Genomic DNA, 26,328 nt, shown 5'->3' with positions numbered 1-26,328 from the left:
ATAGTTTTTAATTATTATTTCTGTATTATACGAAATGTTAGACTATAGTTTATATAATTTTTCTCATTAGTTGTTTGTAAAATATATATATATATATATATATATATTTTTTTTTAAAAGCGTCTTGATATTGTCTTTATAAATCTAAGGACATTGATAATTAAAATTAAAATCTAAGGACATTTTGGAAATAATAAATGATTCCTATAATATTCTTGAGAATAAACCAAATATAGATTCTCAATTTCTTAGAATCTAAATATATTACTAATCAATTCTAAATAAAAATAAAAATACTAATCAAACCAAATACAAGAAGAGTTATGCTCTTAAATCACAAGAATCATTTAAAGTTGATTAGTAGTGTTTATTTTTAATAAAATAAATATTAAACGACGTGTCATTGTATACATATTTAGATTTGACAAAATTATTTCTTAACAATAAACCAATCTATTTCGAGAAAAACATTATAGTATATCCTAAATCATATGATGGAGACTGATGAGTCACAACTAATAACAAGTCTTCATTGTAATTTAATATCCCCAATTCAATTAGTTATGGGTCTTCATTTTTATTTTATTTTTTGCTAAGAGGTCTCAACGGATCTTCACAACTATACATATGGAATCATTTTATAACATATTAGTATAAACAATAAAAGGACTCATTGTTTTTTTTTTTTTTTTTTTTGGTAAACCAACGCTGAAATAGATTAAGTACTAATAAGTGTGTTACAAAAAAGCTCGGCTTTGTCAAAAGCCAGCAAATCCTCCACCACAGGCGGTGGGTTAACAAAATTAACAAAATCCGACGAAAGGGTGGCTCCAAACTTAGCCAATGCATCAGCACATTGGTTTGCCTCCCTGAAAATGTGCTGGACATTTGTACTATGGAATTTCTTCAATAGGGTCCTGCAATCACCAAGCAAAGGCTCTAGCATGAGATTATTTATCGAGTAATTATCGAGAAGTAAAACAATAAGTTCAGCATCAAGCTCAACACAAATGTCAGCAATTCTAAGTTGAGAAGCTAGTGTGAGACCATCCTTTAAAGCCCATAATTCTACCATGACTCCAGAAGTAATTCCCAATGATCTAGCAAATCCCATAATCCAATCACCATTCTCATTACGGATCGATATTTTAAACCCTTAATGTATTTAAGTTGCTTACACATACTACTATTTGATTTCTATCACACTTGTGGTACACAGCTCAAATACTTGTCTTTGTTGCTAGTAATAACATTTTAAATACAATGTGGACTCTATACATTTTTTTTTGAGAGAAGACTCTATACATAGTTAAAAGATTCCAAATCAATCTTATAATAAAACTATACGAAACCACCAAAGCCATAATGGAACGGACGAATCCAACTGTCAACATAACTACTTAACTGTCAACTAGCCCTACATTGTAAAAGAGGTCTTTTTAAGCATATTAACAACGTTCATATATTACAATACATTGATAAGAACACACATTAAACACTTGATTTTAGCCAAAAGGCCATAAATGCCGTATACATAATCTTTTTAAACAAATTACAATGACTGTTTCCTCAAAGGATAAAACTTAGGTACAGTACTTTAAGTGTAGTACCTTAGGTTACCTTTTTAAAACTCTACCGTGTGTCTCATTAACATTTTCATTAAACAGCGTTAGAGACCAACTATCTCCAGTTAGAAAATTCATCTAAAGCACAAACCAATTTGCATAGGACCCAACATAAACCCACTGAATTATTGAAACCCAAACATAGATGGTACACCCATTAAATTATTGAAAGAAAATTTAGCATAGAAGAGATAGATCAAAGAGAGAGATTATAGGATCTAAGAGGGTTAGAGGGAGAGAATGAAGTGGAGATAGATCAAGATGAGAGAATGAAAGAGCAGCTAATCTGCCATGGCTAGCTCCCTCAAGCTTTTCTCTTAGCCTAGACCCAAAATTGAGACCATCCTTCACTGCCACAGCCGCTTGCCATTGCCACCCCAAAGTTTCTCTTTCGTTTTCTCTCATCTTGATTTGTCTCTGCTTCTTTCTCTCTAAAACCCCCTTGAGTTTTTTTATTTTTCTCTCTTTAATCTACCCAAAGCTCTCTTTGATCCAACTCATAAAATAAAATAAAACAAAATCAAAATAAATCAACCTCAAAAGCCAAGAATTTCACACAAAATTGAACCTTGGGCTTGAGATTGGACATGTCACTAGAGATGGTAAGGAAACGAAGGGGGAGTGCTACAAGGGTGAGAGGGAGGAGGTTTGCTAGTGGTGGGACCCAGGTGGGGCTTAGCTAGTGGTGGGCCATTGGAGGACGAGAGCCAAGGCTGCTAAAGTGAGAGGGAGGTCACTGAAAACCCTCTCTTTGACTCCAGTGCTGCTGTTGCTCAATTGTGGTGATATGGTTTGCAAAGAGAAGAGCTTGAGAAGTTGTCCATGGTGGGATGAAAGAGTTTTGACATTCTACATTTCTTTGATTTTAGGGGAATAGAGTTTTTTTATTTATTTTATTTTATTTTATTTTATTTTTGTGATTAATGCCATTTAGCCGTGATTTAATAATCACGTGTCAGAATTTTAAAAACCAAATCTAAGTTACTGTGGGTCTGTTTGGATTGAACTTATTTTGCTGAAACTGAAAACTGAAAACTGAAAACACTGTAGCAAAATAATTTTTTAATGTGTGAATAGTATTGTGGGACCCATTTTTAATGAAAAAGTTGATAAAAAGTGGAGTTTGTGGGACCTGTGAACAGTGCACAAGAACACTGTTCACAGAAGACCGGTCAACTATTGTAGGCTGAACAAAAAAAAAAAAAAAAAAAAAAAGAGAAAACGCAACATTAGAAACGCAACTTGAAATAATCGGAATCCAAACTCTCTCTGCACCTAAACAACTGTGCTTAAGTTTGCCATTTCTCAAAATGTTGAAAATATTTTAAATTCAAGAGTTTGCCGTTCCTCAAAAGTTTGCCCTCACCACAAAAGTTGTGACACTAGTCTGTCTCTAAAAAAAAATTCGCACGAGTCAAGTCAATTTTGAAGCGTTTTGTACTGTTGTTGTACACCAATTTTGATTTTTGACCACAATAATGTCCCGAAACACCCACTGCACTGTTGTCATAAAACGACAACGTTTATTGTTCTTTAATAAAACCGCGACAACGAGCCCAAACAAAAAAAAAAAAAGAAGGTACTAATGTACTATAATTGTAATATCTGAGCCGATAACTTTCCTCTCCACCTTCTTCGTTGGGTCGTCGAAAAACGAAACCTAATACTACTTTCCTAATTAATATTGTTTTCGGTTTTTCGTTTTTCCTAACATTACTTTTATCAGACGCTTTATTAATCTCTATCCATTTGTTCTATTCAAATGTTGTACTACCGAATTCTGTTACAAAACACCATTTGCTAGGGATTTTCTTTTTCTTTTTCCTTCAGTTTCTCCTCGTATAGACATTAATGTTGCTATAGCTATTTTTCAATTTTTAATATATATAAAATTATTCGGAGTTAGTGATTTTATTTTTAATTTTTAAGGAAATGGCTTCGAGTTTCGATCGGTGGGAAAAAGATCCATTCTTTTCTGCCGCCGAAGAAGTTCAAGAATCTGCCGACAGGTAACCTTTTTTTTTTTGTTAAAATTATTGTTTCTTCGAGTTTTGAATTGTGATTCGTATGTTTTAGGTGTTGTATTTTTTGGCATAAAAATCATATTACATGGTTTAATTTGCACATTTTGAGGCCCCAGATTTAATTTAGTAGCTCATGATTAAGGTTATTTTTTGGGGCCACATTTTTAGGGTTATTTACTACAGATTCTTATTCAGAAATTGCTGAGTTTGAGCTTCTTTGTTGTTAATTTTGTGTAAATTTGTTTAATTAAGAAAAAAAAAAATTGTGGTTGTGAAGGATGGAATCGACGTATAGAACATGGGTTCATGCGCAGAAAGAAAATTCTGGTGTGTGGGATTCGGAAGAACTCCGCCGGGATCTTCAAACTGTCCTTGGTACCACCAAATGGCAGGTAATCTCCCAATTTTGTGCGTGTGCGTGTGTGAGTGTGTATGTTGGATATTCATTTGACTCTGGCTGTACTTGTAACAGTATAGTGAGGATTAGGATCCTCTAAAGTTCTTAGGTAACTCCTCCACTATCCTATCAATTCATTTGTAATTGAGTGGTCTATACCAATGGTAATAGTAAATGTTTGATTTAAATGTTGATGATATGGAAAAATTCAATCTATGCATTGCAAAATTGATGGATAGGACTTTTGTAATTCTATGGTGGAGATATCCTAATAGGTATAGTGTCAATGTCTAACTGAATAAATTTGGGTGGGTAATGTAGTTGGAGGAGTTTGAACGGGCTGTCCAGTCAAGTTATGGTAAAAGCTCATCAAATGACGATGCAAGAGGCAGGCACCGTGAATTTATTGTTGCAATTGAAGACCTGGTTTCGAAAGTTGAAAATTCATTACAGGAATCAGCTACTTCACAGGGCAAGGTGTCATTGCCTTGGGTGCGTTTAGACGAAGGAGAACGCATTGAACTTGCATTGTTTCTTTCGGGACCATCAACAACATACGAAAACAAAAGTAATGTAAAAAGTCATGGAAGGGATACTGAGAATGGAGATTCCGCAGCTGATTTTACAAAAAACTCACGCCATTCAGTTGAGTGCGGTTCTATGGAGGCTGGGGATGGTAAGTCACTTGGGCATAGGAGGACTGCTAGTGCTAGTGCTGACATTGGTGCTTGGAAGATTTTGGTTCCTGATAAGGAATGCCAACAGTCAAATGGGCAGACTGTGTTACCTGTACGGAAGATACCAAGTTTTTCAGGATTCCTAAATTCCGTGGAATCTGTATCCAAGTTGAAATTGTCAAAGAATGGCTTCAGAAAGTGGAAGTTAATGGATCGCCAACAAGAAGCTGATACTGAATTATTGCGACCTCCTCAATTGCCTAGGGTGTGTGTTTAATTTTTTTTTTTCTGAGCTTAAGACTGTTTTTGAAGTTGGCCTTTTGATTTCTATGTTTTCTGAGTCGTATTAATATTGATTTAATACCTATTTTTTCTAAAAGGGAAATATTATATGCTATGAAAGAAGTAAGAGTTGCCTGGATAGTTGTGATGATTGTTATGATAAACAACTTTATGGCTGGTATGGAGCTATTCAGAGGCAGCTCCAAAGGTCTCAGTACCTGATGCAATATAGCCGGCCTGTTCAAGTAACTTTCTGGATTGTTTTTCTCCTCTGCTTGATTGGTAAGATTTCCTGAATCTTCCACAAACTGTTTTTCTTGTGTTATTAACCTCATCTCACTCAGATGTCCATACATGCACACTTTTATACATCCCCCTCTCCTTGCATGTACCTCTTGGTTCTTATGTTTTTTTTTATTTTTTGATAGGTACTTATGTTTTGTTTTTGGATATCCTGTTTAGTTTTTGATGATACAATATAAGCATATTTTATGATTAACAAGCCTTATCTATGAACTTGAAACCTGCCACATCTGTTGTCAAAATTGTATGTGTAATAAAATTACCAAAAATGTTTCCATGTTAGTTCTTTGTTACAATTCACCATGGCGTGCACATGGTTAAGTTTCTTTTCGTACATTTATCTATCTCAAACTTCACTCATGATTTAGCAGGAAGGACTATAAGATGATAGTTTGCATCCTGGATTGAGATTCGTCATTTGCAAACACCCATTCCCATGGTTCCAAATGATATGGATAGGGTTGAAAGATATGAAAGCAAAACTTTAAAGTCTGATCTGTTTCTATCACATCAATGATTCTGCAAATTAAATGGATTATGGCATGTCAGCAAGTGCTGTTTATTTGCCTGGTTTCTGTTGAAGGAAGACACTAGAGTAATGTGGCACTAGTCAGTTTACCTAGCCTACCATAACACTTGTTTACAAGATGCCTTCCTCATTTCCACACCAATAATTACTAATTCAAAGGTCATTTTCTTATGCATTTTTGAGTGATTTCTGAAAGCTTGTTTGAATGTGTGTTCTACTACTAATTTAGCAAATCGAAAATTGAAAGTGATAATGGAATGGGGGCCACACGCACCAAAATTGAGAAAGCCAAACAATGGCGCTGAACAATCGAGAACTGTGTTTACGCGAAAAGTCGTTCAATGTGATGGAAAAACGTATATAACATATGTGGTATAATTTTTATGTGTAATAGTCCAGGAAAAATTGTGATTAATGGCTTATTGTGGCACATATATTTTTTTTTGAGCCAATTCGTACTGCATTCAATCACATTGCTCTGCATGAATCTTTTAAAATGGACTAAAAGGAGATTTTGCCACAAGAATAGTATATATCAGCAAGGATTTTTAATTTCTACTATGATATGCAAAGATGCTGCTGCCTCTCAGCTCCAATTGTCTGAACTTTGTATATCAACCCAGTATAATTTGTTTGTTTTATTCATTATTGAAAATTTATAATTTGGCCTTTTGGTATGTTGGACTGTCTAAGGCCGCTGTTATCTATCATTGTTGGAAAATTTAGGATTTGGTTTTTTGCTCAAATTTTTAAAGGTCCTTGCAATTCTGTACCCAAAATTGGATTAAAGCTTTCTATAATTCTATAATTAGCAAGGGGGGGGGGGTGTGGGTTATGTGTCCTTGGAACTTTTCTTTTACAGAGGCTTATGCTTTTTATTTCTCTCTGCAGTTTTAATTGCACTGCGTGCAGTGTAGAAGGATCTACCCATGTTCGTCTGGCATTTTGTAGTTTGTGGCAGTATTTGCATCGGTGGATCTTCAGGAATGTAATACACATTGTTTAGGTTGACACTGGTTCTAGATGAAAGGTAGTTCTTGTCTTTTTCTCACACACGGTATCATGTTTTAAACATGCAAGTGCTAGGTGATTACTTCAGAGTTAACACCCTAGCATTTTTAACATCCCCTCCCCACTCTTTTATTTAGCTATTTTATATTTTTTTCCTTTGCAATTTTGATTTCTTCAATGAGGGGTAAACTCTGTTGTATATCATATGAGGTATGGAGACGGCAATGAAAGTCAGCATAAGGTTGCAATTTAAAACATGTTAGCTTTCTGCTACTTAACAATGTAAAAATATATAAGCATTTGTATTTGTAACTGACCCTGTTTGTGTAGCTTTTGCAATTGTATAAATATTGAGATGTGTATGTAGTTGGTACATCAAACACTCTTAATGAAGACAATTGTGTAAATATGTAGTTGAAAGACTGAGATTTAAATATGCCTTTGTCCTTGTTTGTGTTTGTAATCTGTTCTGTAAGTTTCCAACGGATAATGGATGTAGTATGTATGGTAGAGAAACTGCATCAGATCATTGATATAACAAAAAAGCAGCCAAACATTAGTATGAGCGGACTTTATCCTCTCCATTCATTGCATGACTATTGACTACTCAACTATTTTTGTCATCTTGTTAGTGGTACAGATTACATCAATGTTCTCTACTGGTGCAATTTTATTGGATTCGTCTTGGGGATGGCCAGGGATCTAGTGACAAGAGTTTTGTATGCAATTACTTGGTCATGACTAGCATTTGTTAGCTTGCTTTATCTAGTAGTAGAAGATTTTCTAACCCCGAAAATCCTACACCTATGGTGGATTGAATCTCAAACTTTCACCCTAAAGGTGAAGAGAATCACTAGGTTATAAGACCGTTGATTAGCTTGTGTTATCTAATTGATTAGTTGGATTAGATGTTAACTCCCATTTGTTTTTGTTAGCTTTCATTTATCTAACTGATCAGTCCGAATCAGATCAATATCTTAGAGAGGTTGTAGAGAGATGGTTTCGAATGTTTGCTGCAACTAGCATTCTCAATATTTGTTGCTATTTGCAGTCTGTGAGTTTCATTTCTAGATTATTTGTTGTTGAATCATTGGATGTCTGTATGAATGAATGCCGACAAAACCAATTGCACTGAGTTGAAAAGCTGACCCCAAAAAGGACAGTGCAGTGCAAAAATCCCTCCAAAAACCAACGCATCTACATTGAACACTGCTATATAATTGGAAAATTATTGATTCACGCTTTCTGATATACACTGTACACACTTTCACACCAGGGGTATGCATTTTTCATGAATGGCCATATTTAACACATGATATTTGGCCCTCTTTCATATATGTAGTTTTCACGCTTGTCCTGTGAAATATGGTAGTATTAACATGAGAAAGTATTTTTTTTCCTCCTTTTTAGCTAAAGACATAAGATAGCATCTAGTAGCACAATAGTTTCTAAATCGATCATTATTTCTATCATTGCATTTATTCAATATGAGCTTCCATAAATTAAGAGCTAAACTTCTAGTAGATAGAGCTCTCAAAAGTAGACAAACACACAGATAATTATGGATAGTGGTTGATTATTAGAAGAGAAGATCTAATAGGTGATCTGGGTTGCTCTGGTAAGGTATCTGTAACAGAAGAAGGAACCAGCAACCAGGAGTGGAACAAAGAACTCGACAAAAGCGGCATACTTGGGTATGCCATCATTCTTAATCACAAAAGCATTCATCTCTTTCTTCTTGGACTCCTTGGAGGGAACTTCCTTGGAGTCTTCATCTTTGAAAGTGTATCCTTGAAGAACACCCACCTGGTATTTCCGGAGCAAGTTTTGAGCAGCCTTGCTGTGTCCTATAACCTCAAAGTCCTTGGTGGCATCCTTCCCTGCTGACTCTATCAGCACCTCATCTCCTCCTGGGTGTTCCTCCAAAAACTTGGTCACGTTCAATACCTGAAAAAATAGTTAATCTTTCTTATAACCAGCTTGAACACATTTGAGAGAGAGAGAGAGAGAGAGAGAGAGAGAGAGAGAGAGAGAGAGGAGGATGATTTACTCTGCCATTGATGACAAACCAGCAATCTTTCTTTGATTTGTGCTGGGCAACCTGGGAGAGGGTGAACACTCTTTCTGCCATAGTTTACTTGATTCTAAATCGGTGCGTATTGATGTGTTTTAAGTGAGTGAGATTGTGAGAAACTTGATGTTGATTTTAACTAGTAAGAAGTGAGTGTGAAATTTGTAGGAAAAGAAAGGAGGGGTTTGGTAAGCACTATGCCCCATGCACGCCCAACTACAAGGAGGGGTTTGGTAAGCACCATGGACCGCAAGGTGAGGATATATTATTTAGTCGTCTTGTTCGATTATTCACGTGGGTGTAGACTTTGGGGTGTACTTTCGATTTTTGAACTAAAAGTTTCAATTTGGAACATGTTGATTTGTTGGAAATTCGAAATGTCACGATTAGAGCAGGTGACTTCTATTTATATATTTATTTTTATTGCCGAGTAGATAGGTAGTTTATTTTATTAATGGTTTTTTGGAGTTTTATTATTATTATTATTATTATCATTATCAATCAATGAGATATGAGTGCACGTTTTAATAGTATTGTTATCACGTTCACGTTTAATTAAAGGATAATTAAGTAATATATTTAGAATTTGAGCCATTCTAAATTAAAATTTTGTAGTTTCCATTGTTACAAACGTAATATGTTGACCTTCAATGACACTAGTTTTTTTCACCCATGCCAATGTATTGCCATAATGCATACGTGAAAGCATTTCTTGGATCAAAATATATATAGCGTGTAAGACAGTTTGTTGCTTGATTCAAGATTCTTAGGGTTCACACACTCCACTATTGCCGTAGCCCCGATGCTCCCAGGAAAGAAGAAGCGCCACTGAAGCAATTGGCACTATCCATGCAGAACCACAATGCTAACTATAAGTAGGGTCCATCTGCTGACTAATATTGTCCAAAAATTCTTTAAACCATGTAGATTTTTCCAAAATAGCTATGAATCATCATGGAGAGTAATCTGGTTTTATATTGGTTTCTTCTGTTATGAAAGCATCATTACCTTACTCGAATTTTAAGATAGGAAGGAAGCATTACATGCATGAAACAATGGATTACTCAAGTCTCATGATCATCTTCAGGATTTATATGCCAATTTTTATTTCACAAGATGTTCAAATACATTTATACCATCCTCACAAGTTCCTCTGTTTAAAAAATCAGTTCAACGCAATCTTTCTGAAGAACAAATTTAGTGCGAAAAGCTCTAAATTTGCACTTGGCAGCCTTCTACATTGAGTACAATATGCTATTCAGTCACTGCATTAAAGAGGAGATTCCAAAATGCAAAGCTATTGCGAAGCACGAACTTCCTGGGTGCTTTTTGATAACTCTTTGAACGATGCACCATCACTATGATCCTTTTTGTCAAATTCCATACCTTGAAACGTGACCCTAGATGTTCGATACTTACTGCCAAAGGCAGTGCCAAAGCCCCATCCAAGGCCTAGTCCAACCCCACAGCCTCCACCTTTAAAACAAAATTCCAATGTCATTGACTAAGTGTGTTAAAACAAACACAACACATTCCATTACTTAGTTATACTATGATGGATTGACTAAATATTTTGTTTCAATCAAGAGGGTGTTAATTGCATACCTACGCCGAGGCCCAAGATATTCACAGGCATGCCTACAGAAAGAAATATCACAAATCAGCTGTTTTGTAACAGAAACATAAATAATGAAAGAATTTCAAAATAAGTTCCATTATTTGCGTTCAAAGTAAGAATGCATTTGAAAAAAATCACAAAAATTAAAAGGTGGCTCCTACAGGTGCAAGAAAAACAAAACCGTTCTAAAATCTAAGATTGCAAATATGTGTCTAAGCCAAACATCAAGAACCTGCCAGTTGTCTCCTTACTAGGAAAATTGTTTGAATTTGTAACCAATTGTCCACATAGAAGTGATACGTGACAAAATGGACACTGCTGCTTGACCTTGAGCTACTAGTTTTCAGGGAGAGTGTATGGGCCTAATGATGACAATCAGCGGGGTGCTCTGTGGGAGGAGCTTACAAGGATGCACTCCAGATAGAACACGGCATGGTGTGTTTTTGGGGATTTCAATACCATTCGATATCCGAGTGAGAGATTTGGTTGTGACGCTTTTAGTCCGGCTATGTTTGCTTTTTCAGACTTCATCGAGGCTAATTACCTTGTGGACTTACCTCTTGAAGGGGCTTCGTTTACTTGGTTTAGAGATTCGGGGTCCGGTTGTATGACAAGAATTGATAGAACCTTGGCATCGGTGGATTGGGTAGATCACTTTGGAAACGTGTCTCAAAGGGTACTCTCTCGTGTAGTTTCTGATCATTGCCCTATTTTGGTGGTGGCTGGTAGTGTTAATAAAGGCCGGAGTGCCTTTAAGTTTGAGAATATGTGGTTGAAGGAAGAGGGTTTTGTAGAGAGGGTTCGGTAATGGTGGAATGGATATTGCTTTTCGAGTTCTCCTAGCTTTATTTTGGCTCATAAATTAAAAGCGTTTAAGGAAGATTTGAAGGGGGGGAATAAGGAGGAATTTGGGGATCTGGCATGTAGGAAGAAATGTCTTTTATCTGAATTGTTAGGTTTGGATGCTAAGGAGGACTTGTCAGGTCTTTCTCAGGAGGATCAAACTCATCGTATTCAGATTAAAGGTGAGATTGCACATCTTGCCTCTTCAGAGGAAATTTCTTGGAGACAAAAGTCTTGGTTGTTATTTGTGAAGGAGGGGGACAATAACACTCGCTTTTTTCATTAGGTTGCAAACTCTCATAAAAGAACTAATGGATGGTGTCCTCTATGAGGATGAGGAAGAGGTGCGGTCTAAGGTGGTCCATTTTTATCAAAGTCTGTACACTGAGTCTGATACTTGGCGCCCTTCTATGGATGGATTAGAGTTTGCTAGAATTGAGGAGGATGAGCGGCTTGAATTAGAGAGGGATTTTTCTAAGGAGGAAGTGGTAAAGGTTCTTCAATAGATGGAGGGTGACAAAGCCCCAGGTCCTGATGATTTCACTATGGCATTTTAAAAAAAATGTTGGAGTGTAGTGGAAATAGATGTCATGGCATTTTTTGATCATTTCCATAGGAGCTTAGAGTTTGAATGGTCTCTGAATGCTTCTTTTCTATCTGTGATTCCCAAGAAAAATAATGCATTGAATATCAAAGATTTTAGGCCCATCAGCTTAGTGGGCAGTGTGTATAAACTTTTGTCTAAGGTTTTGGCTAACAGATTGAGGTAGGTGATGGATAAACTTATTTCGGAATCACAGAATTCTTTTGTTGGTGGCAGACAGATTTTGGACTCAGTGCTTATTGCTAATGAATGCTTAGACAGTAAACTAAAGTGTCGTACTCCGGGGGTGGTGTGTAAGTTAGACATTGAGAAAGCGTATGATCATGTGAATTGGGACACTTCGTTTTATCTGTTGGAGAGGATGGGCTTCGGGGATAGATAGAGGAGATGGCTAAAGACTTGTGTCTCTACCGTTCGCTTTTTTGTTCTGGTTAATGGATCTCCTGTTGGTTTCTTTGGTAGTTCTAGAGGCCTTAGACAAGATGATCCTTTGTCTCCCTTTCTCTTTCTTTTTATTATAGAGGTATTAAGTCGTATCCTAAAGAAAACTGAGGAAGGTGGTTTCATTCAGGGTTTTCTAGCGGGTCCTATTAACTCTGCTGGTATTCGTATTTCTCACCTGTTATTCGCTAATGATACCATTCATTTCTGTGATGCCTCTAGAGAGCAGATGCTTTCTATTAGACTAGTTTTGACTTGTTTTCAAGCTTTTACTGGTTTGAAGATGAATGTGGGGAAAAGTGAAATTGTCCCTATTGGGGAGGTGCAAAACATTCAGTCTTTGGCTAATATTCTTCAAGGCAAGGTGGGTAGTTTGCCTATGATTTACTCGGGTATGCCATTGGGAACTTTGTATAAAACAACCTCTATTTGGAATCCGACCCTTGAGAGGATGGAAAAGAAGCTTTCAGGATGGAAGCGGCTTTATTTGTCAAAGGGTGGTAGACTCACCTTGCTTAAAAGTACCTTTTCAAGCCTTCTGACTTATTACCTTTCCTTTTTTACTATCCCCAAAGCTGTGGCGACTAGATTGGAGCATTCAGAGGAACTTCTTATGGGGTTCATCAGTTGAGTGTTTCAAATATCCTTTGTTGGCTTGGGAAAAAGTTTGCTTACTGTGTGAGTTGGGTGGTTTGGGAATTTGGAATTTGGTGTCTTTTAACCAGGCCCTATTAGGGAAATGGCTTTGGAGGTATGGCCAAGAAACCACTCATCTGTGGTGAAGGGTCATTGCCATGAAATATGGAGAGAGAAAAGGGGGTTGGTGCACTAGAGCTTGTAGTAGGGCTCATGGTTGTGGGTTATGGCGGAGTATTAGCGAAGGATGGGAAAATTTCACTAAGCATTTCTCTTTTGTGGTGGGGGATGGGTCTCGTATTCTTTTTTGGCATGATAAGTGGACTGATGATGTTCCTCTTAAAATTCTTTATCCTCAGCTTTTTTTGTGTTCAGCCAATAAGGAGGCTTGCATTTCTGATGTGTTAAGCCCTTTAGTGAGTGATAATGACAGAGTGTGAAGTTTAAGATTTTATTGGGATTTTAATGATTGGGAGTTAGCAGATTCCTACTCCCTTTTTCATTTCATCCAAACCTGAATTCTTAGGGGCGGAGGGTGTGACAGACTTTGTTGGGATCTTAATGGAAGTGGGAAGTTTGATACTCAATCTTTTTATCATAAGATTCGAAATGCAGCTCCTTCCACTTTCCCTTGGAAGGGCATTTGGAAAGTTAAAGTTCCTAAAAGGGTGGCTTTTTTTATGTGGACAGCAGCTCATGGTCAGATTCTAACCTTGGATAACTTTATGCTTCGTGGTCGCCCTTTGGCGAATCATTGTTGTATGTGCTGTTGTAATGCGGAATTTGTGGATCACCTGCTACTTTTTTGTCCAACAGCTCATTCTTTGTGGATGTATATGCTTCAATTGTTTGGGATTGATTGGGTCATGCCAGGTTCAGTTGTGGACCTATTATTTTGTTGGTATCATTGGCTTGGGAAGTATAGTTTTGATATTTGGAATTTGGTTCTAGGCTATTTAATGTGGATTATTTGGACTGAACGAAATCGGCGGTCTTTTGAGGATAAGGGGAAAATTGTGGTTCAGTTATTAGAGCTTTGCCAGCGGACCCTCTTTGATTGGTCTCGGTGTTGGGGTTTCTCGGATTGTTCTACCCTTATGGATTTTCTTTTGTCTTTTAGACTAGATTAGGGGCTACTTATGTCTTTTTGTTCCTTGTTTTCTTTTGTTCACTACCGTGAACTCTTTGCTGTTTTTCTTGCTTGTCTTTTATTAATAATATTCTCTTCTTACTTATCAAAAAAAAAGTTTTCACTACATGTCGAACTCTCAGCTTTCCAATACCTCAACTAATAGTTCTAAGTTGCCTTCAACTGAAATACCTATATTATTTCACCTGGCCAAATCTAACCCCCTTGAGAAAAATCTGCAATTACCTTTTCTTTCATTCAGTGTCCATTTTCCCCCAACCACAAATGGATTCCATTAACTTCACCTGGACACCTATCCTTGGAAAATCTCCAATATTAAATGACCAAGGTCTCCTATGTAGTTATGTCTACAGAAGTACCCGTTAGAGCTAAGTCTAACTTCATTTCTAGTGTGAAGATTGAGTTGAAGTCCATTGAACCAGATAGAAATTCTTTCCAGTCACATCTATAAGTTGATACACCTAACATTTTCTATTCCACAAGACTGAGATATCAATGCACCTATTTAAGTATTATCAATTGATATCAAGAAGATAGAATACAACTTCGAATCAATGGCAAAGACCCAAAAAACCAAAAATCCTTCGCTACAAAGGATCCAAATTAGTCCAATGAGATAAACCAGAATCACGAGATGAAAGACAAGCCTAAATGCACCTCCCCACCAAAATCACCCTTTTAAGTGAAAGAAGGACACACTTCATAGATGATCTGTTTCATTGTTGCGATAAGCATACTAGACAAAACACAACTATCCCCTAAACCAATTTACAGAAACCTTCTTCAACTCATTACATGACATGATGATTTATATGACCATCTACTTGTATTTCAATCAAATGACCCCAAGCAAAATGCTTTAATCTTTAGAAAGAATGCTTCAAACAAAACAACAGTAAACACCATTCTTCATATTCTGTAAATTGTAATGAACACATGCTTTAAATCTTTGGCAAGCAATAAGGCCTAGTCAATCTAACATGCCCGAATCTTTTCTTTTCTTTTTTTAAAATACAAGTTCCGACCTTGACTAGTCTGTTGAGGATCCATAATCGACCCCAAAATGAGTCTAGGACTTGATTGTTGTTGTTTAATCGACCCCAAAACGAGACTAAGACTTGGTTGTTGTTGTTTACTGAGCAAAAATGCTCATAATATTTCCAAATAACTATGATTTGTGAACGAAATTCAATTACACACTAACCATATGCTCTAAGATTAAACATAACCTATGCACACCCAACAAAGAAAAAAAAATTTAATAATCTAAAAGACTGAAATGTGAAAAAAAAAATTAAAAGTTCGTGAAAGTGAAAGCGATAAAATTAGTACAGACCTCCGAAACCCCAGCCAACTCCGAAACCACAACCGACACCGAAACCTGAACACAAGAATGTCACAGAGGATTGCAAATTTAGTTCCAGACCAAAACAACCTAACAAAAAAAAAAAAAAAAGGGTCTGTGAAATGAATCGGTTTGAATAATTGTATGCATTAGAAATACAAAAAACAGTACGTACCAAATCCGATACCAGCTCCATTGAAATTTGTAAGCACCATAATATTATTTGCTTTTGCGATTGAATGGTTTTCTTTCCTGTGTTAATTTTCTTTTCCGTTTTTATGATTTTGCAGAAAGAGTTAAATGCAATTACGGGAATACCCATTCGTATTTTTCATAATAACAATTTGATCCTTCGTTCCATAATCCAAATATCCAATCCTTCTCATCGTCCTCATGTGGGGTCATTTTGATTGTTTTTTTTTTTACTTTTATTTTTTAAATTTTTTTAGAGATAAGATAATATTTTAAATTTATGATGTTCGTTATATGATTATTTCTTTTTATTATGGTAAGCCATTAATTGGTTTTTGATGTAAACCATTAAACACAAGATCTCATATTCAGGATTAAAAAATTTTATTAATTGAAATATACAAAAATTTACTGCTTTAATTTTTTAGTTTAGATTTGTAAAGAATTTTTCCAATTTTCAAGTTCTTTTTATTATTATTAAAATTAGAAATGAAGCTTACCAAAGCTTGGGAAAGTTGAGTTGCAAACAAAATAAGTATTAATAGTTTATTCATTTAATTTTAGACATAACCATAATTTTGGTTCATAAAGTTTGTTTAATGTGTCAAAATGATCCCTAATATAGTCTCAAAAATAAATAGTTCATTGTTATCAAATAAATAAATAAATAGTTCATATCATTGACCAGTAGAGGGAAAAACTAAGGTGGCTAACATGATAGGTGTATTGAGTGACCACCTTGGAAGTGAAGGTGAACACTTTGACGGATATCCATGCCCTCCAATCCCAAACGAATCATTGATACAAAAATATTGGAAACTAATATTAATCATGAGCTATCTCATGTTGTAATCCCTTGAGAGGGCCAAAAGGTAAGGTAGGTGTATTAAGTGACCACCTTCAACGGCTTATTCAATAATTTCCTGCAATCCAAAAAAAGAGCAGACAAAGTTGAAATAATGTTGGAATGTTAGCACGGAAATCACAAAAAAATACAGTTCAACTCTAGGATTATACTTCCATAGTTCATTTGCAAAGCCATAATAAGCTCACGGCTTTTCATCAAAATAACAGTAATAATTTCACGTTTTACTGCCCACAATTAGGTCTGGTTGCTCTTGGTATCCCTAATTTTAGAATGGTAATAGTACACATTGGGTGTGCGGGACGCACAATGTCACGTCAGCTGAAATCAAGTTTTATAATTATAACTGAAATCGTGTTTTCAAAACACAATTTCACAAGGAGTGTGTATGGATTAGCCCTAATTTTAAGAAAAAGTCTTCACTCCAATTCCCATGAACATAAAAAGGGGAAATTTTTAGGCAGTCCAGTATAAATAAGTTCAAATCTTACATCGGACTCATATGTACGGAAAGCATGCTATAAGCTACAATTCAACTGTTTCACTCAAACAATTGGAATGTGCAACGCTCACAAAGCTTTATCCTCTAAAATAAACAATCTACTTCTCTATCTAATTTTCTTTACATTTATTTGAATCATGCCCTATATAACCAAACCATTTCATCACAAAAAATTCTTTCTGCATTATCTTTTATCAACTTGTTGAGCGTAGCTGATTTAGCTTTATACATTCTGCTCATTTGCCGAAATCCTTTAACCTGAAACCAACAATCCTGAATCTTTAGTAAATTACAGACCTACTGAGTTTGAACAATGTGATCAATAAGTTCATTGCTAAAGTTTTGGTTAATGCATGTCGATGCACTAGCAAATTAGATAGGCTTTGGTTTGGTTGCAAAGAGGAGAATGGATTCAGAAGAGCTGTAATTCTAGCGGGAAGCAAGTACCTCAAGGTGATCTGTGATGGAGGAAAGGTAATTCCTTAGCTTCTAACAATTATGGATAACATTTAATGGATGAAGAAAATCTGACAGTGTCTTTCTTTCAAGCGCATAATCAGTTACTAGCTAAAGTCTTTACTCTGGCAACAATGGCATCATAGTGTGATTTGCATTTGAGTAACATGGTCTTTTGTTTGTCAAGTCCACGTGCGTGACTTAGGACACTTAACCTCCCTTGGGCCTGAAAACCTTTGCCTGCCTTCTATATTACCACATAGACAGCTTTCTCTTTAGAAAGCCCATAGATACACAACTTCACAATTTATCACGGTGAGTTGTTATTGGTGTGAAAATCTTGTGTAAGCGATGGGCTTGTATAAAATTAATGGTTGATTTATCACAAATTATAACCTTAACGGTATGGAAAAAAAGTAATGTATGTACAATGGTATTGTTTTCTTATTAGGAAAATACATTTCATTGTACATATCATACACGTCATTACAGGAAAATTTACAACGAAAAAAAGTATTTAAAACATACAAACTTGTACACATACACAAAAGTAAACACATAGAGAAAAAGGATTTAAAACATGTTTCCCTTGGATGATTATTGTATCAAACAGTAGCAAAAACATTCCATATCCAACAAGGATATTCACATTTCCTTCTTTTTAAGGCACAATCTTGTAAGTTTTATTCTTATCTATCCAAGTAACCAACGATTTCTTGGAGTTCCTGAACCCCAAGAATCCATACTCCTTGCTCTTATTCAAACTATCCATAATATCCCCTCCCTTCAACACCAAATCTGCAAACCACCAAGCCCCAACTTCCTCCAACTTTGTAAGTTGCAACTTATTCTCTCTCACAATCTCGTCCCACACTGGACCTTTATCCTTCATCAACTCAACTAAGCTAACTTTCTCACTCTCCGCAAGCCCATAATTCTCAATCCCAAATTGCCCAGCTAACTCCTTCCAAAGATGCTTCCACTTAAACACATCCCCATTGCTACAATTAAATGCTTCATTCCTTGCATTAGGATCCATCACAGCTCAAATTTGTTGCTCAGCAATAAGATCAGCATCCGAAGCCACATAGTAATACTCCCAAGACTCTTTATTCCTCAGGAATTTCAAAGGAAACCCCTCGTGCTTACATATAGCCGCATAAACACAAAGTGTCTCGATTATATTCATCAGACTATAAGGTGAAAATCCAAATATTGTATTAGGCCTATGGATTGACCAAGTCAAACCCTCTCTTTTCTTAGCTTCCTCAAACAAAATATCTTCCAAAGTGTAATAAAAATTGGGCACATTCAAACGTGACATATTCTCAGTAAAAGGTGGGGTATGGTATTCGATTTTGCCAAAGGTTTCAAAGGGTCCAGTGTAGTGTTTGATACCTATTTGGAGATAGATGTGTTTGAGATTTGGCGCTTGGAGGATCACCGCATGTAGCACGTTACGGAACATGATACCGTTGGTTTCACACTTTTGGGCTTCAGTGGACCGACTAGCCCAGGTGACATAGAAAATGTGGGTCACATCGGTGAGTTGGGAAAGTTTGGTTTTAGTTTCATTGGGGTTAGAGACATCGCATTGGATGTACTCAATAGGGTAATTTTTGTTCCAATTTGGGCGTGGACGACGTGCCACACCATAGACTTTCCAAGGCCCACCTGGGGTATCTGAGAGTAGTAATATTTCAGCTAGGCTATTGCCCACAATGCCAGTGACACCAATCACTAAGCCTACACTTTGGTAGCTTCGTGGTGCTTCATGATCTTCCTCAGATTTCTTCTATAATGTACATAAAGAAAGAGTTAGAGAAAGTATTATGGTTATTGTTATTGCTCTTGCTTTAACCAACTTAGTGTTTGGTACCTTGTACAAAATTCATAATAGCATATGTGTTCGTGTATATATAAAGAGTGAGGGAGTTTATAATTATACCTTTTCAGCTCCAATGGATCTAAGCCACCACCAGCTCATTCTGAAACAACTGTAGGTAAAGAAAGAAAAAGGATGAGGAAATGGGGTTGAGAACTATAGATATCTATGGTTTTAAGACAAGTAGATATTTGATTGAATTTCTGCTTCAACTTATATAGAACATAAAAAGAGAATTCCAGAACCTAAAAGAAGACAGTACCATAAAGTGACAAGAGCCATGTGACATAATGTGCGAGGACCAGACTGCATGGAAGTGAATGGATGAGCTTGGAGCATGTTAAAAGTCAAATTTGGACAAGATTTCCCTTATGGGATTGGGATCAATTCAGTAAAAAGTAGAAAAGGGATTGGGATCAGAATGTCGACATGTTATACGTGAACATAAGGGCAAAACCACAGTGGACCATATGGACATGCGGCACAGAGACAGCAAGGCAAGTGTCTGACTCTGTATAATTTACTTTTGGCGTGCACAACCTTGTTGAAAAATGAAAATCTTAGCAATCATAAAGTTATCAAGTTTGAAAGGTAGAATTGTCATCGATATTGGAGTGGATCAACAAGACCCATAATTCACAGATATTTTCCATATCGACTTTTTGTTTTTTATTTACAATACTTGATATTGTAACTTTTTTTTTTAGATATTGTATATATCTTGAAAAAAAAATTCATAAATTGGTAAAAATATTTCACATTCTTCTCTCTTTGGATTTTATACTTGTGAAACATAAATATGCATTTAATTCTAAGCACAAGAACTCTTCTTTTTTAAAAAAGTCAAAAACTAAAGAGTTAGGCTCAAATAAAATAAAATTTCATGCTTTTCAATCTAAAAATTAAGGAAAAAGGAAAAAGAAATTTTAAGCTCAAAATCCAAAAAGACAACTTTAAAAAAGAATCAATTTAAGGTTTAATTAGTCCATAATAGACCAAAATAGATTGAATGGACCTAAGTAGAACAAAATGGACCAAATTGAACCGAATGGACTGAAGTGGACCTATGTTGATCGAAATGGACTGAAATCCTACGTTGATGTGATTCAACTAGTGCATAATAATAATAAATGTTATGCTTTGGATTTTTTATATTATATAGATTTATGTACACCCACACATCAAGAAGCAAGGAAATTGGTGTGGGTTTGAACAGTTGGGATGTTTGGGTTTGGATATTATGGAGGACTGAAGGGCAAGAGAGGTGAGAGGGGTCATTGGGGTTAATGGGAGATTGGGGTTAATCAGTGGCGACTCCAGGAAATTTTTTCAGGGTGTTCCTCAATAAGCATAAATTACACAATATAATAAAAAGAAAATTTTATATATTGACAATAACAACAATCAAAAAATACACAAATACATAGAATTTACAATTGCTTTCTACGAGTTTTCATATTTTGAAATCGTTGCATAATAGTCTCATTATCAATGCTACAAGCTACATCTTTTTCAATATACACAATCAAGCAATCATTCATCCATTGATCTCCCATTCGATTGCGCAGTTCATTCTTTACATATTTCATTGCTGAAAAACTTCTTTCTACTGTTGCAGTAGCAACTGGAAGGGTCAAAGCTAGCTTCACTACCAAATAGACTAATGGATAAGTCTCGTGTTTTCTTGTACTCACTAACTTTTCAGCAAATTCACTAACTCCTTGAAGCTCTAAAAAGAAGTCATTGCTGCGCATATCAAAAATATAATTCTGCAGTTGAGAGTCAAGTGCCAAAATATCTGTCCCAAGAAAATCAGAAGGATAGAACTTAGCTAGACGTATCAACTTTTCCTTATCGAAAGCCACAAATGAATTACTTGGATTCAAGCAAGCCATACAAAGTAGCAAATCAGTATTCGCCTCAGAAAAACGGTTGTTAAGCTCTTGAAGTTGCATATCTATGACTGTGTAGAATAGCTCAACACGATAATGATGTAAATTTGTATTTTGTTGGGTGTTGCGCCGCGGCCTCCCATTAACTACAAATATCGCTTCCATGTCCAAGATAGGAATATCATGTGAGGTACAAAATAAAGATACTTCAGCCAATAAAGATGCCCATCCATCATCTCTCATCACTTGCAACCGTTACTTAGACACTTTAACAAGATCCATAGCATTTACTATATCTTGATTTTTTTTTTTGTAATGCTATTGACAACTCATTTGTGATCCCTAAAATATTTTTCATCAAGTGTAGAGCAAAGACAAATTCAAAAGAAAGAATTGACCTCATAATAGATCGAGCTTCAACTTTTTGGTCGGAGAGGCCATCTTCTTCAATAATCTCTAGCACATCAACAATTGCAGAGAACATCAAAATCAAACTGAGAATGGTCCCATAATATGATCCCCAACGTGTATCACCAGGACGTTTAAGATTTGTCTCTTGATTCAAACCTTGCCCACTTCTACGAACACCATTCTCTAAATCTTCTTTAATTTTGGCAAATTGTGTATCTCGAAGAGCATCTCGTCTCTTACAAGAACCTCCAACAACAGTTACTAAATTACTAACCACATAAAAAAATTCAGCAATGTTAATGTGATTTTTAGCAACAGCAACAAGTGTCAATTGAAGTTGATGAGCAAAACAATGGACATAAAATGCTGACTTGTTCTCTTTCAAAATTAAAGTTTTGAGACCATTGATATCACCTTGCATATTACTAGCCCCGTCATAACCTTGCCCACGTAGGTTCGATAAACTCAAATTATGTTCACAAAGTAAACATTCAATAGCATGCTTGAGTGACAAAGCGGTAGTACTTGCTACATGTACAATACCAAGGAATCGCTCTATAATAATGCCTTCTTTGTTCACATAACGAAGAACGAGAGCCATTTGTTCTTTCACTGAGATATCACGTGACTCATCAACTAATATTGAAAAGAACCCATTGTCAAGATCCTTGATGATGGCTTTGGATGTTTCACGTGCAATTGCATTCACAATATCTTTTTGAATGTCAGGGTGGGTAAGCTTGCAATTTTTCGAAGCTTTTTGCAACACTTCATTAATAGATTCATTGTGATCCCCCAAAAATTGTACAAGCTCAAGGAAATTTCCTTTATCACTTGAACCTTGAGATTCATCGTGACCACGAAAAGCTAATCCCCGGCATAAAAGGAATCTTATGCAATCAACTATTGCATTTAATTGAATCCGATAGTCAATTTTATCTTGATTTGATTGCTTAACAAAAACACTTTGAATGTGTTGCTTTTCGTTCAACAAATCATTACCCTTCTGGACAGCTTGGTAATGAGCACTATAAACTCCTCCAACATGGGAATTTAACTTATCTTTCTGATTCCAAAGTTTGAATCCCTTCGTTACAAAAGTGTCACCTCCCCCTTGCTTACCAACATCTTGTCCAAATAGGTAGCAATAAAAACAGAATACTACATCTTTGTCTATACTATATTCCAACCAATGTCTATCTTTATACCATTTGGATAAAAATCGACGGGGCTTTCCAGAAAAAAAAGATATAGGGTAATCATCACTGTGTAAAACAGGTTGACAAGGGTCTTTTGTTAAATAATATCTTCTTATTTCATCATGATCATTAGGATGATAAGATGATATTTTTTCTCGTAGCCCAGGATCTGAAGGAAGATTCTCTAAGTTAAAGTCAACACGAATTCACTTAGAAGATGAAGATGAATCTTGTGCAGGAGCTGAATCTTGGGTACGTGGTTTTCTTATCAAATATTTGTCCATAATTCTAGCAAAAGAATAAACAAAAAACTATAAGTTTATTTGAAATATTAATAAAATTATTAATTATTGTTGTTTAGTTGTTTTATTAATTTGTTTGTTTTTTATAAACTATAATTTGTTACATTATTGTTTCATTAATTATAAAATTATTAATTATTATTTAGCCTAACATAATTTAATTTATTTGTCTTTTATAATGCATTGATTAATTATACTGTTTTAATTATTATTGTTTAGCGTAACAATAAACTATATTACTTTAATTTATTTGTTATTAATTATATTACTTTAATTTGTTATATTGTTTAGTTCTTTGTGCACATTACACTAAAAGAACTAAACATTATACATCTCATGTGCAGCATAATAAAAGCAGTGTAATGTGCAACACATTACACTGCTTTAATTATCATTTACTATCCGGCCCCATGTGCCCACTGCCCATCAGCCCATTTATCCCTACCCCACTCAACAGACAAGCACAAATCATCCCCCAATCACAACCTGCCAATCAGAAAATTTCACAATCACAATACATATTACTAATCAGCAACACACTGAGTCACTGCCCAACAGACAAAAGCAACGAATAAAGCTATAAGATAAAGCCAAAAAAACAGACAAAAAAACAAAATAAAGTTAAAAGTAAAGATTGGTTCCCAAAAAAAAAAAAGAAAAAAGAAAGAGTAAAGATTCGGCACAGCCAGCCAATCAGATTATTCCAGTTCAAATTTCAAAAGAGAGAGAGAGAGTTAATGACTTAAAGACTGAATAAAAAGAGAGAGAGGCATCAGACTTTTGCATTTCATCATTTCATGGTTTTCATTTCAGTGTGAGAGAGAGAGAGTCAGAGAGAAAAAGGGGGCGAAATACCTTGAGGCCGACTGGCGACGGGCAAGCGACGACGGCGGAACAGCTGAGGCGGTGAGACCGTTCTGATCTGCGACGACGGGCCAGCGACGAGCGACGACGGCGGGAGACGAGCGACGACGACTAGACGAGGAGCGGCGGAGGTCACGGAGCGAGCTGCGCTTGTGAGCAGTGGCGGCGCCACCGTGGGTTTGGTTTGCTCTGGGTTTGGGGTTTCTTTTTTGCTCTGTATTTTGTTTCTCTTTTGCTCTGTATTTGGTTTCTCTTTTTTTTTTGACAAACGCCTCTGTATTGCAGTGTTGGGTAATGGGGTTTGATTTGTTTTTGCCTTGTATAGAGTATAGACTGTCTGTCTTGATCTCTGCCAACGACGTGACCGTGGTTTGATTTCTGATTTGCTCTGTTTTTTTTTTTTTTTTTTTTTTTTTTTTTTGGGTGAGAATTCATGGGTTTTGCTACCTCCGTATTATGTTGGGCTTTCCGGGTTTGCCGTGGGCTTGGCTTGCCGTGGGTAGTGGGCTTGGTTCTGTTAACAATTTTTTTTTTTTTTTTTTTTTTTTCAGATTTTAGTTCAAAATTTTTTTTGGGTTTTTTTTTTTTTTTTTGGCTTGAAAGTAGGATAGATAATTTTTTTTTTTAATTATTTAATTTGAGGGTATTCCTAATTTTTTGATTCAGGGTGTTCCTAATTTTGGGATGAGGGTGTTCCTAGCATAGATTAAATATAAATTTTTTTTTTTTTAATTTTTTTCAGGTCAGGGTGTTCCTGGGAACACCCTGACTTGTACGTGGCGCCGCCACTGGGGTTAATGGGAGAGTGATGAGAAGAAGATGGATGGGAGAGTCTTGAGTTAATTGAGAAGAAAAAAATTATATTAGTTTTGTTGGGATGGAGTTAACTTGTGTTTAATTTTGATTGGACAAACTAATTTTATTATTATTTTTTTTGGAGAAAAATTGGACAAGCTAAATTGAATTGCAGAAATTGCACATTATAAATATGGAGGTGATATGCTCCCCTTTTTCAGCCCATTATATGTTGGTTTAGTCACATGACTTTTTTAACAAGTCATGTGACTTGTTTAAATAATACATATAGATAGTTTTATAACTTGTTACGTAATATATTGAAAAAGATAGCTCCAAATATATTTGAAATTCTCTGCCTATGTCTCTCTCAAGAGGTTCAAAAACCATATGGCACGCAATTTGGATACTTTGGATTACAATCTTAAGATTGAGTCGTTCAAATAAGAAGACCCATCATCAAAAGCACTAAACTAAATGCCATATATCTATTAATTTTATTTTGGGTCCCATCAAAGGGACCTAATCCTCAATGAACTTGGATGCAATCATATGTACAAGGTTAAATATTGATTGAGAGGTTCAGGTGCAATATCAGCCAATTCTGAGCTTAAAAGTTTTACAAGCTAAAATACTTGATTGGACATTGAGAATCTCTATAAACCAATTATATTTTAATATCTATTTAGTAATTTGCTGGTCATATATTTATTTGAGATATAGACAGACAAATAACTATCTGTCTCCCTGAATTTATATTCCTGTCCAAAAAGATGTAGGAATCAAACCCATTAAAACTTTTATTTCCAATGAAATTATAGACTTGAAAACCCCAAATGCATTAAAAATGGTTCAGAAGCTTCACAAGCATACTCATTATGATGCAGATATACCACGACTCTAGGCTCAGTGAAAAGGGGAGGAGGCGGGGACTTAAAAGGAATCCTCAAAACTATTTAAGAGTGACGATGTTGTCTTGTTAGTTGTTATATAGAAATTGTACTATTTCCTTCTTCTCTGCTACCCATAAAATGCACAAAGATATCAAAACTTACCAAAGAACTGAGTGAAAATGCGTGTGAAGAAGTTCAAGTTACGGGAAACATTGTAGGCCATGGCAGGTGGAAGAGGTTTCACGATGGTGTCAATACTGAATACTCGTTGAAGAAACTGCATATACAAACGATGCATTATATCTCAAACTCAATTATGAATGGATTTAGATGGCCCGCCTCCAAGGGGGAGGGACCTTAAGAAAATAGAGGAGTAAAGATATTATTGAGAACCAAATAAACAAAGACGTAAACTAGTAAACTGTAACTTCAAGCGGTGAATGACGCATAAGCTATAAAAATGTCAATTGACAGGAAAACAGAACATGCTATAATTTCATTAATCTACAATCATGG

At 35.7% G+C, this 26,328-nt stretch overlaps 4 protein-coding genes and 1 pseudogene across 4 annotated transcripts; 1 reads left to right on the top strand and 4 right to left on the bottom strand.

Moving 5' to 3' along the window:
• Positions 1–718: 718 nt before the first annotated feature.
• LOC115977996 lies at positions 719–1,114 on the bottom strand. Its single transcript, XM_031100027.1, has one exon. The coding sequence runs from the start codon at positions 1,112–1,114 to the stop codon at positions 719–721; it is 396 nt and encodes a 131-aa protein (XP_030955887.1).
• A 2,134-nt stretch (positions 1,115–3,248) lies between these two features.
• Positions 3,249–7,311, top strand: LOC115973948. The gene is made up of 5 exons (XM_031094191.1): positions 3,249–3,634; positions 3,927–4,041; positions 4,368–4,988; positions 5,104–5,287; positions 6,729–7,311. Exons 1-5 carry the CDS (start codon positions 3,558–3,560, stop codon positions 6,752–6,754), a joined length of 1,023 nt encoding a protein of 340 aa, XP_030950051.1. The 5' UTR covers positions 3,249–3,557; the 3' UTR covers positions 6,755–7,311.
• A 754-nt stretch (positions 7,312–8,065) lies between these two features.
• Positions 8,066–15,839, bottom strand: LOC115973949 (cytochrome b5). The gene is made up of 6 exons (XM_031094193.1): positions 15,732–15,839; positions 15,548–15,592; positions 10,525–10,557; positions 10,235–10,395; positions 8,899–8,949; positions 8,066–8,795 (listed from the first exon to the last, which is right to left on the bottom strand). Exons 1-6 carry the CDS (start codon positions 15,769–15,771, stop codon positions 8,442–8,444), a joined length of 684 nt encoding a protein of 227 aa, XP_030950053.1. The 5' UTR covers positions 15,772–15,839; the 3' UTR covers positions 8,066–8,441.
• A 2,393-nt stretch (positions 15,840–18,232) lies between these two features.
• LOC115973943 lies at positions 18,233–19,572 on the bottom strand (annotated as a pseudogene).
• A 300-nt stretch (positions 19,573–19,872) lies between these two features.
• On the bottom strand, positions 19,873–22,360 carry LOC115977993 (zinc finger MYM-type protein 1-like). Its single transcript, XM_031100024.1, has 3 exons — positions 21,747–22,360; positions 21,155–21,331; positions 19,873–19,996 (listed from the first exon to the last, which is right to left on the bottom strand). The coding sequence occupies exons 1-3, from the start codon at positions 22,358–22,360 to the stop codon at positions 19,873–19,875; spliced, it is 915 nt and encodes a 304-aa protein (XP_030955884.1).
• Between the last annotated feature and the right edge of the window lie 3,968 nt (positions 22,361–26,328).

Source organism: Quercus lobata, chromosome 2, assembly GCF_001633185.2.
Source record: "Quercus lobata isolate SW786 chromosome 2, ValleyOak3.0 Primary Assembly, whole genome shotgun sequence".
In the NCBI taxonomy this organism is placed as follows: domain Eukaryota; kingdom Viridiplantae; phylum Streptophyta; class Magnoliopsida; order Fagales; family Fagaceae; genus Quercus; species Quercus lobata.
Note: the sequence above shows the minus strand (reverse complement) of the source record. Positions and strands in the feature narration are given on the sequence as shown.